Source organism: Periplaneta americana, chromosome 2 (assembly GCF_040183065.1).
Source record: "Periplaneta americana isolate PAMFEO1 chromosome 2, P.americana_PAMFEO1_priV1, whole genome shotgun sequence".
In the NCBI taxonomy this organism is placed as follows: Eukaryota; Metazoa; Arthropoda; class Insecta; order Blattodea; family Blattidae; genus Periplaneta; species Periplaneta americana.
The window spans coordinates 7,340,654-7,352,884 of record NC_091118.1 but is presented as its reverse complement, the minus strand read 5'-3'; the positions used below and the strand labels follow the sequence as shown (position 1 = coordinate 7,352,884).

The 12,231-nt window shown below is 36.4% G+C and overlaps 1 protein-coding gene across 6 annotated transcripts in view; it reads right to left on the bottom strand.

Annotated features, from left to right (window-relative positions):
• The window catches only part of Brd8 (Bromodomain containing 8), a 67,731-nt gene that overhangs the window by 31,481 nt on the left and 24,019 nt on the right, over positions 1 to 12,231 (bottom strand). For all 6 annotated transcript variants that reach the window (XM_069844039.1, XM_069844047.1, XM_069844054.1 and 3 more), the window contains exon 8: positions 7,299 to 7,530. In XM_069844039.1, coding sequence (XP_069700140.1) covers positions 7,299 to 7,530 — 232 coding nt within the window. The remainder of the gene's footprint in view (positions 1 to 7,298; positions 7,531 to 12,231) is intronic.

Below are 12,231 nucleotides of genomic sequence, written 5' to 3'. Positions count from 1 at the left end.
AGCAGTACCGTTATGATGTTGATTATTATGTGAATGAATTTCTGGCCAATTGACCACAATTCCAGCAACTTTCACAACAAAACCTTCTCAGAATTGTTAACAGGTTAACAGGTAAGTTTTTCTTTTGTTCACGTGACAAAATATTATATGTTTTTTAAAAACGGACATAACTAAAGAAATTAAAATACTAAGTACGAAAATTCAGACATTCAAAAGTACCAAAAATTATTAAATCAATAAAATCGTCCATCTCTGGTTAGGGTCTGCAAACAAGCGTATCACATCACGAACATAAAAACAACTGCCAGAGACCCATATTAAAAACTGAACTTTGAGTATGAGGATTGTGAATATGACTGAGAGTAAAATAAATTTGTTTTATTATTAAAGATTATTTTCCCTTTATTTCTGTATTGAACATAATGTACTATATACCTATACAAGTATTTACATTGAATTTCTGTGTTTATCTTTGGTGTTGCAACGTAACTATCAATTGTTTTATTTGCATGCATGATGGCTTCATTCATTTTAGAGTTTAGTTCACTTTATTAAGGCATAAGAAACAAATTAAAATATTATTCTGTTCACTACCAAACTCCCCTTGCTAAGAGGACTCGTCCAACTGTTATAGTGTTGGGTAACTCAATGCTGTTGCTAAGCAAGTGTGATTAGCAACAGTGTGACGTAATTCGTTGTTGTTGCTAAGCAATAGTGTGACGTAATTCGCTGTTGCTAAGCAATAGTGTCAGATGTTGAAACTTCCATAACATTTTCTCCATTTGATTCTGGAGCATAAATTTTTCACATCAAAAAATTGTTACGAAAATAGCACATACTTTCTCATTATACATTTAGCAACAATTGAGTGAATGATACTATAAAATCCAGCTCATAGAGAGAAGGAACTCAAGCTATTAAAAAGGAATACAGAAATACGATGCTTAAACCAAAGCAGGTGAATGTGTGCTCCCCATATTTATTACCAGTACCTACAAAACCAATGTCCCCACCAGTCAAAGCCATCTAATACAACACAACAGACCTTCTTCATTGAATGGTGGCCAGCTTAAACTTCTTGCATTGCCTGGTAAGCCTATATGTATGGTCATGTCTATCATATCCTATACTCTGTACCTCCATTACATGAAGTAGGAGTACTGTCGAATTATGTAATGCTATCAACCACATTATGTGGTCAATTATTATTATTATTATTATTATTATATTTTTTTTTTGAACAGAAGGAATAAAGTTCCAGGATTTTCTGACACTTCTTGGCTTTCCCGACAGGTGGACACTCTATTACAAAAATTAATTCATTCCTGCAACAAAAATGTTTATGAAGACATGCTCTTACCATGTCATTTTAAGCAATTCATTTTTTTTATTCATTTATTTTATTCCATAGACCTTACATGAGCAATGAAGCTTTAAGATGTGGAACAAGTCATAATTTTACAATATTACAATTACAATTTTTACAAATTTTTATAGTTTTACAATTTAGCAATTTTCTACAATTTTTACAATTTTGTGCAATTTTTTACAATATTTTGGCGAGATGTAGTAAGATGAGGTGAGGTCCGAGGATTCGCCAAAATATTATCCGGCATTTGCCTTTTGGTTGGGGAAAACCTCGGAAAAACCGAACCAGGTAATCAAATCAAAGGGGAGTAATCAAATCAAAGGGGTTGATGCCAAGGACTTGCCATAGACAATCCGGCTTCAGTCCCACGGCAAGATACAATAATAAAAAAAATAATAAATGTTGCAATTTTGAGTATAAAAGAAATTTTCTTGTATAATTATTTTTATTTATTTAGGAGTTTCCTCACTGTGAGGTTTTCTTCGACCAAATACACATAATATCTGCTGTCCACGTTTCCCTAGCAACGAAGTATTTATTTATTGAATACAATAGTTTGACATATTGTGAATTCAGTGTTGTGTTGATTTCTGCAATTATGGTTCGACAACACAGGAGAAGGTGTTTATTGTCCTACGCATAAAACTTACACTTGTATGACGTCACTATTAACAGAAAATGTCACCAGATTTCTCGAATGTGAAGCCCATAAACATTTGACATTAAAATAAAACATAGTGTATATTTCATACTCACGTATTACTAGACACGAAAAAAACCAGCCTTTAAGTCTATTTCAGAACTTCCTAAGTTAGCATAACACGTCTTGTAATTATTGTTATTTCAAATGTTGCATGGAGAGCAGTTCATAATAGATATGATACATTCAAATTTTAATGTACAAATATGCAAGCAGGCAAGTGTTAAAAACATAAAGCAACAAAGACCAAATACCATTGCTTAACATGAAAGGATAAGCCACTTTGCATGATTCTTTTGGCATATTGCGAGCTATGGGAAAAGAGAGCCCCGTAATATTTACTGTAAACGTTTTTATGGTACATGAAACTGGAAAAGTGTTTGTTTATATAGTAGAGTCAATAATATCGTAGACCTTTAAACCTTACAGAACTTCAATTGCATGTTTCTATCGATTTGGCATATTGCAAATAAAGTTAACATTTAACAATTTAAAAACGAGACTGCTACACTCCCATCAAGGGTGAAAGGAGGGGTGTGGATTGCTAGTGACAGTTGTGAACGTTGAACCTTCTGCAATGCAAGAGGGGTTGGTTCATCTTGCTGTTCAACTTAGTTTGTCATTGGGAGTGGTTTGAAGTGGTGGACGCTGCGTTAACTTGCCAGAATAATGCCTAGTGAAAAATTGAACAGAGTGTTAAACTAAAACTGGGAAAATCCCCAACGGAGAGCATTCAATTATTAAAGCAGGTGTATGGGGCTAATTTAATATCACGTTCACGAGAGACACAAAAGCTTTAGTGAGGGTCGGGAGGAAGTGGAAGATAAATGAACAACCAGGTAAAAATTTAAGGCAATGCTAATTGTTTTCTTCGACATCAGGGGTGTTATCATGGTTGAATGGGTGTCTGAGGGTCAGTCTGTAAACTAGCATTATTATATTGAGATTTTAACAAGGCTGAGACAACGAGTGAGGTAGATGCGACCAGATCTTTGGAAGAACAACACGTGGCTGCTGCATCAAGACAATGCACCCGCCCACAACACTCTTTTGGTGAAGAAGTTTCTAGCCGATAAACACATTCCAGTGCTTGAACATCCTCCATATTCGCCAGATTTAGCCCCCTGTGATTTCTTCCCCTTCCCCAGAGTGAAAAAGTGTCCTGAAGGAAACCTATTTTACATTCATCAAAGGTAAAAATGACACAACTACTGAAAGTGTTGGGGGTTGATGGGCTGCAGCACTGTTATGAACAGAAGACACACATGCAGCGGTATGTAGACAGGGAAGGGAAATACATTGACGGGGACAAGAGTTGAATAGTAAGTTTCTGGAAATTAACCATATTTTTTAAACCAGTCCCATTTTTAAATTGTCTTTGCATTTGGTGATCCTTAGGTTCGAATAAATGCAACTATTTTGTATAAATGCACATTTTGTGGATTTTCATATAAATAATATATATAGTCGCATCCTTCTTTTACACTTTTCAAGGACTATGAAAAAATGGTGTAAACTGACAGAAAATGTGTCGTATATTTTGTAGCAAGGAGACCGTGACATAATTTATTCTTCATCCATTGCTTGTAAATAACCCAGAAATTCAGTAGAATCACTTTCCATATATCCTACATACGTGTATATGAGACCAGCCTATCACATGAATTGAATTCTTAAATATTCCGTGCCATAAATTTTGAAGTTGGTTAACCTGTGTTCATGTTGGCTGGCTTGTACTCAGAAAGAATGTCATTGGTCAATTATACGAGTACACAAATAACATCAGTATACATAATATCGACTTTGCATATCTGTGGCTGTGAGGAAAAAGGTCTTAAGTAAAAATTGTATACTTTTCAGGAGAGCAGTAGAAAGATTGAAATTGTTTCAATTATAGTTTTTTTTCATTAAGAGTTTTTTCCTTTATATTATTTGTTTATATTTCTTCTAAAATAGATAATGTTGCTCATTTAACAATTTTCTTGATTATTTCCAAAAATAGCCGCACTTAAGCCCTTTTAAGACTAGAAGCCAAACTGAATAGAAGGGACATAAGACCTTTTTCATGTCAAAATAAATGAGAAATGTAAATTATTAGGAATGCAAAATGGGTCGTGAACAATTATAGGACTGTTTATCCTGGTTCTTAAAGTTTTAAAAGGAAAGGGCATCAGTATGTGATAAAATGGCTAAAATACAAGTTAGACCTTTTTAATAGGGAAGCATGTGCTCGATTCAAAAAGTACTTAGGACATTTGGTAACACTCTATAAATCCAATCAGGAGTCTTATTTGACTTTAGCCGTTTTACCAGATTGTAGAAATTGTTTCTGCTTTCAGAATATATAAAAATCTTATTTTCACAAAAAGTTGACGTAAGATCTTTTCCCTCCCTGCCACAGATATAGTTACTGACATACATATATCGATATGCATAGCCATTACCATTCTCAATATTGTGAGTCAAAAATCTTCACATTCACGTTCTTCACTTCCCATTCTCGTTCCAGGTTTATTGTGGATCAGCCTTAACTCAGTAAAGAGGCTCTACTGTCCATGAGTTCTCTAACCCACAAAGTTCCGATACATCAATCAGACAGCCACTTAAAGTTTGTCAGTGGAGTCATTTACACCCTGTATAGGCTGCACTACTTGTACGTACAATGATTCGTGATCATTAGTTTACGAAAATATTGACTCTACTACATACTATTAACAAACATGGAAAGGCTTTCAACAAACAAATAAAACCATAATCATGAAAAAAAGCATACAACATAATATAACTAAAGCAGTCAGTAACACACACAAAAAAGGTTAATTGTGACAATAACCAAAATCAAATTAAAACATTTAAAGCCCCATCACGGCAAGTCCTAAGTCTTGGATGGCAAGATTAAATTTAAAACAAATGAGGATGACTAATGACAGTATGAACGCAGTCTGGAAGAACCAGCACAGCGTGTAGAGCAGTGAACTTCAACTATCGCCTTCTGAAATTATTTTTGTTGCGTGTAAGAACTGTGGGCCTCCTCACAAACATTTGTCAGGACCCTCCCCCCCTCGCCAGTATTTTAATGATGAATGTTGAAATTGTACAATTTTAGTACAGTACTAAGACAACAAGCTAAGGAAACTTCATTAGAATGTCTGGCAATCATGTTTGTACAAGAATTGGAAAATACTTGGGCAAGAGAAATAAAAAAACTAAGTTTATAAACATATTTAATAATCAGTTTACACTCTAGAATAACTCTTCTCGGGTTCTCAGCCAGGTGAGTTGCAGATTAGCTTCCAAACTTTCGACGGCTATCTCTGCCATCTTCTTCAGGGAATGAAGATGAACTTCATTCCCTGAAAAAGATGGCAGAGCTAGCCGTCGAAAGCTTGGAAGCTAATCGCCAACTCACCTGGCTGAGAACCCGAGAAGAGTTATTCTACGTCAAACACCGGGAAAGCCTCAAGTCATACAGTTTACACTCTGTAAAAAAAAAATAGATGTAATTTTAAAATAAATGCAGCCATACTTCAGTGAAGATATTAAAAATGTAGTTAAGAAAAATTAATGTGCAGATATAACCCATGTAGTAGGTTATACATTTTCCGTTTATACTTTTCTCTACTACATAAAAATCAGAAATTTATCCTTTGAAAAGGTGGAAAAATTCAAATACCTGGAGCAACAGTAACAAATATAAATGTAATTAATTGATTAACTAGCGGACTTACTCGTGTTAATTATGTAAGTTTGTGCGGGCTTACAGCTGTTTCAGTGCTTCACGCACCATCCTCAGAGCCTACTAGATCTCGGCGTCATCTCGAACTTCTCTGCCTGTTAAGTGGGTGTGTTTGATTGTTGAAAGGTGTTGAAGAGTGGAGTCAAATAGTGTGTGTGTACTGAAATTGATCTATGTGTTGAGAATTTGATCGGGGTGTGTTTTAGTGTGTTTGTATATTTCGTATTGTTCTAGTGTGTTGAGTTTTTGGTTCTTGGGTTGTATTTGTAGAATTTCCATGTCCGCATTTATGTTATTGTATGTATGGTTAGTATTGGTTATGTGATCGGCGTATGTAGATGTATTGTGTCCTCTGGTTATTGCTTTAATGTGTTCTTTGTAGCGTGTTTGGAATGATCTGCCTGTCTGTCCTATGTACAACTTATCGTAACTATTGCATGTGAGTTTGTATACGTCTGTGTGGTTGTATTTATTTGTTTGTGTTTTTTGTGTGTTGAGATGTCTTTGTAGTGTGTTTTCTGTTCTGTATGTTATGTCGTATTTCTGCTTTCTGAATGAAGATGCGATCTTATGTGTGCTTTTGTTTTCATATGTTAGTGTGATGTATTTCTTGTGTTCTTGTGTTTGTGTTGTTTTTTGCGTGTTTTTGTGTTTGTTAAGTTTTTGTTTTGTCTTTCTTATGATGTTGTCTATTATGTTTGGATTGTATCCATTTTCTTGTGCTATGTATTTGAGTGTGTTCACTTCTTCATTGCAGTGTTGTTGGCTCATGGGTATGTTGAGTAATCTGTGTACCATTGTCCTGAATGCAGCATGTTTGTGTTGTGTGGGGTGATTAGATGTGTTGTGTATGTGTGTGGTGGTGGTGGTTGGTTTTCTGTATATTTTGTAGGTACATTTGTTGTCAATTTTTGTTATGGTGATGTCTAGGAAATTTATGGAGTTATTGTTTTCAAATATAAATGACACTCAAGAGGAAATTAAACACAGAATAAATATGGGAAATGCCTGCTATTATTCGGTTGAGAAGCTTTTATCATCCACTCTGCTCTCAAAAAAAACCTTAAAGTTAGAATTTACAAAACAATTATATTATCGGTTGTTCTGTATGGTTGTGAAACTTTGGACTCTCACTTTGAGAGAGGAATACAGATTACGACTGCATTTTTCAGTGACAGTTAAGACTCAAGTTACCCTCTCACACCTAGTGAGGACAAAGACGTAGTTCTACATGAAAAGCCTTACTTCGGATTTTCCGTCCCACAAAATGCAACACACTCAACTTGGGTCTGAACCTCCAACAGCAAGATCACAAAGGGAGGCCTCTTTCTTAAAACTGTGAAGTATTAACACTGGAAGAAGGATTATGAGAAAGCATGTGCAGTTTCACATTATTTGTTTCATTACTGTAAGCAGTGGGTGAATGACATCTTGTGAGAAAACAGTTCCCTTCCGTACACCCAGTGAAAGCCAATGCAGATCTTGGAACTCACCAGCTGCAGGCGACGTGGAGGTCAGCTTGGGTGTCTCCTCACCCCCTGCAGCCCCTATAGCACTGGTCACCAGATTCTTGAGACTGGAAGACACTGTAGCAGGGGGTGGGGCTACGCTGGCTGCACCTGGGGCAGGAATCCCTGGTGAGGAGTGTAGAAGACTTGCAATAGTGGGGCTGTTTGAGCCCCCACGATGGTGTGTTGATGTGATAGCTGAGTGGAGAATGGAGGACTGCAACACAAACATCATTCATTACTTGTTTTGTAAATTCGTCACTATTCAGTTAATAACAGTAATTTATCTGTAACTGGTATCTAAACTCGTCCTTATTTCACCGTCCTTAGCAACCAGAACAATGGCTTTATTCACAGCACTGATTAATAGTACATTATGCAACGAGCCTATAATGATAGTAATTAAGAAGCGAGTATGGATGTTTATGAAACAAGCGCAAGGGAGTTTCATAATTTTCATACGAGCTTCTTAATTACCATTATAGGCGAGTTTCATATGACTTTTTATGCTCGACCATATTTCTAACTTGAAATTATACAGATGTATACATTTTATTTGTAGCTGACAAGATTGGAAGTGACATTGTTCTAGGTCGTGAATTGTGAGATGTGCGCAGACACGAAAGTATTGATTTTTTTCCGAGGAACATTGGTGTAATCCCGTTAAACTTGGTATAACCTTGATTATTGAATTCGACATTGAAAAACGAGATAACAAATTGAATTTATTTGAATATTATTTGCAATTAACCCTAATTATTATAGTAACAGAACATAACCTTCTGCAACAGTATTGGATTTCCACCTCCGTGACTTTTCGCTAATTCTCTTTTGATTGCATATCCGAGAATAATCTATACTTGTGGTTTTATAACAGTACAAAGCTGACTTGTCATTCGCTGAACATCTGTAAGCTGAGTTGTCATTGGCTGAAAACACCTGTACTTTAATGAGTAGGTGTACTTTAATGACATGTATTAAAGGACTGCTATCAGGTGCATAATTACTACATTTCGGCATGGTCGAGCATAAAAGTTCTTAAATCACTCTCTCCATGACAACCAACATATTAGTAAACATAAAATTCATATATTCATTTATAACTTCTTCAGAAACAACACATTACAAAGAAAAGGCATACAATAGAAAATTAAATTTACATAGCAGTAATGAAATTTAGATACCAGTAATGGATAAAATATTATATACAGTAAAGCATCTCGTTTAGACACAGTGAAAACTAAAGAAAGTGCAGGTATGTGTGGGGGGGGAAGGACGAGCCGTACGATAAACACGAGGGATGCACAAGGCTTTGGTTACAACATTTATGGTGGAGCATTAATTGAAATTATATTTTCTAAGAATACACAAAATAAAATAAAACAAATTGCATTAACATTATCATATACACATTTTAACAAGCAAGCAATTGTAATGTTGAAATAATTCATTTTAATGACAGGTACATAGATAACTTATCTTTGACCTAAACACAACCTCAAGATTAAAACAATATAACTTGATGATACAACATAAAATTAAATCTAATAAAGTAACTAAACAAAATCCTTAAAGAACTAAAAACTAAGAACTAAACAGAGGCATGAGGCTTCTCACTTCCCAGTATCTGGCACATTCTGTTAGTGATAATTTAATATAACAAATCAAATTTTGCTACTTATATGATGTTGCTTTCAAGCAGCATTTTTTAAGGTCATGAATTCAATTCTCTGTATGACTAACATAATATAGCCGTCTTCTGCACCTGAATTAACAAAACTATAGTACTGCTCTCCAACCCGGAGATCAACCATGAAAGAATGTGCTTACTATTGCGTCATCTATTGGAGCAAAGTAGATACGAGGGGGATCCAGGAAATAACGACCGTTCGCGCATACCCGCCGTGCAGCTGACTCCCCTTCCTTGTTTGAAGGTCAACTGGCTTCCTTAACATGTGTTCTCATAATGTTGTGAGTACTGGTTGCAACAAGTCGCCATTGTGCATTTTGTGTTACTTCAAAATGAACGACGTGATTGATAATCCCGCCGACTGTGAGGTGAGGAGTGTGATTCGATTTTTGAATGCCCGACATTTGAAACCTGCAGAAATTTACCGGCAATTGAAAGAAGTGTATGGTGATACTGTAATGAATGAAAGAAATGTGAGAAAATGGTGCGAAATGTTCAACAATGGGCGAACAAATGTCCACGATGAAACTCGACCCGGACGCCCATCAATCATCACAGAAGACCTGAAGACTAAAGTGAACGACAGAATCTTGCAAGACAGGCGCACATCACTCGACGAATTGCATATTGCCTTTCCTGACATTTCTCGTTCTTTGCTTGGTGAAATTGTGTCGCAACATCTAGGCTACCACAAAATCTGTGCACGATGGGTTCCACGGCAACTGAGTGACCAACACAAAACTCAGAGAATGGCCTCAGCATTGACATTTTTGATGCAATATCACACAGATGGGGACGCCTTTCTTGATCAAATTGTGACTGGTGATGAGACCTGGGTGTCTCACAACACCCCAGAGACCAAGCGCCAATCACGTCAGTGGCATCATCCCTCATCACCCAAGAAACCGAGAAAATTCAAACAGACTCTCTCAACACAAAAAGTCATGGCTATTGTCTTTTGGGATCGCAAAGGTGTTCTTTTGCTGGATTTCATGCCAAAAGGCACTACGATCAATGCAAATCGTTATTGTGAGACTTTACGAAAACTACGGCGAGCCATCCAAAACAAGAGGTGAGAAATGCTTTTGAGAGGAGTTGTGCTTCTTCACGACAACGCCCGCCCGCACACTGCTGCTTCAACTCGAGAATTGCTGGATCAATTCGGTTGGGAAATCTTTGATCATCCGCCCTATAGTCCAGACCTTGCTCCTAGCGATTTTCACCTTTTCACTAAGCTGAAAGACTTTCTGGGTGGTACACGTTTTGGAAGTGATGAAGAGTTGAAGAAGACAGTGAACACCTGGCTTAATGAACTGGCGGCAGAGGAGTATAACACGGGAATTCTAAAGCTAGTGAACAGATACGACAAATGTTTAAATGTAGGTGGTGATTGTGTAGAGAAGTAAAGGAAGCTTCAGTTATGTAACAGACTTTGTTTTTTCAAATAAATATATTTTTTTTTAATTATAACAAAACGGTCATTATTTCCTGGATCCCCCTCGTAGATAACATTATCGTTATAACGTCAGTTTAAAAACCATGCGCTCTCCTGCATATGTATGGAGAGATTAAAAGACCAGGAGATTAACAGTGATGTAATTTTGTAACTAGGGTAGACATGTGTGTGTCAATGTTATTGTTTGTGCCGTGAGAGCCAGCCAATAGAGAAACGAGTACCCACGTGTGTGACCTTATGACATCTTATGACATCAACATTCATTCACAGCATCACCCCCCTGCGTTTCATTCCGCAAAGACTTTCTCGTGGTTGGAGCACAGTGTATTGGTCTGAAGTGGTCAGGTACAGTACCTGAATAAATTGAACTTTGAGAAGGGATAATTACATTTAGGAAATAGCATTAAGATTTGCTTCTTGGATAAGGAAGATATCTATATTATTATCTGAGAGTATATTGGCTAGTTCAGTCTTCTTGGCTGATGTTATACTGCCAGCATTCCATTGTAAGATGTTTAGTTGATTCTGTACCATTAAAGTAGTCCCCGCCCAGAGATCCGATTGGGGGACTATTTTACCTCCGGATAATTTTACTTTAATGGTACTCATTTCATATTGGAGTGAAAAATGGCAAGTTGTAGCCGATTTAAGTGAACACCATATTTTAACGTTTTGGTGGCTACTTCATTTACAAGGCACCGATGCAGGTGTTACGTGCTGTCTCTTCTCACTTTATAGATCTCTTGGATATGGAACAACAAGTTTTGATGGTGAAATCATTGCAATAAGTGAAAGTCTCAGGAATCTTCTATGCCACATCAATAAATTTAGGAATGCAGTTATATTGTCAGACTCCAAAGCAGCTATTCTATCAATAGTGTCTAAACACACACCTTCATCTCAAACAGCAGAAATAACTAAAATGCTCTCTCAATTAATATCACTCAATAAAATAATTGTATACCATCCCATTGTGGAATTCTGGGAAACGAGAATGCGGATGCTTTAGCAAAGAAGGGCAGCACTGCTACTTACAGACCTGTTACTAAATCTACGTATTACTCTGTGAAAAGATTTATTAAATCTACATACTTAGACTTCAACAAACAAAATTTGATAACTCAATCCCAAGGGAAAAAATGGAACTCTCTGCATCAAAATCCACAGTTAATTCCCGATTTACCACGAAAATCGTCTGTAGCTGCATTTAGATTGGCAACAGGCCATGATTGTTTGGCCAAACACCTGCATAGAATTGCAATATATCAGTCCCCTAACTGCCCATTGTGCAACTCAAACCAAGAAATGGATTCGGAACACCTCAAAATCTGTGCTTCAGTGGCTGGTCATGATAATATCTTTGAAAAATATTGGAAATAGTGTCGTCACTTCAGACCAATATACTGTAGTTTTGTTAATTCGGCCACAGAAGACGGTGATATTATGTTAGTCATACAGAGAATGAAATTCATGACCGTAAAAAATGCTGCTTTAAAGCAACATCATATAAGTAGCATATTTGATTTGTTACATTGAATTATTTCGATGTTACAATTGCTTGTTTGTTAAAATGTGTGTATGATAAAGTTATGCAATTTGTTTTATTTTGTTTTGTGTGTTTTTTGAAAATACAATTTCAATTAATGCTCTGCCGTAAATGTAACTAAAACCTTGTGCATCCCTCGTGTTTATCGCACGGCTCGTCCTCTCTCCCACACGTTACTTGCACTTTGTTTACGTTTTCACTGTGCCTAAACAAGACGCTCTACTGT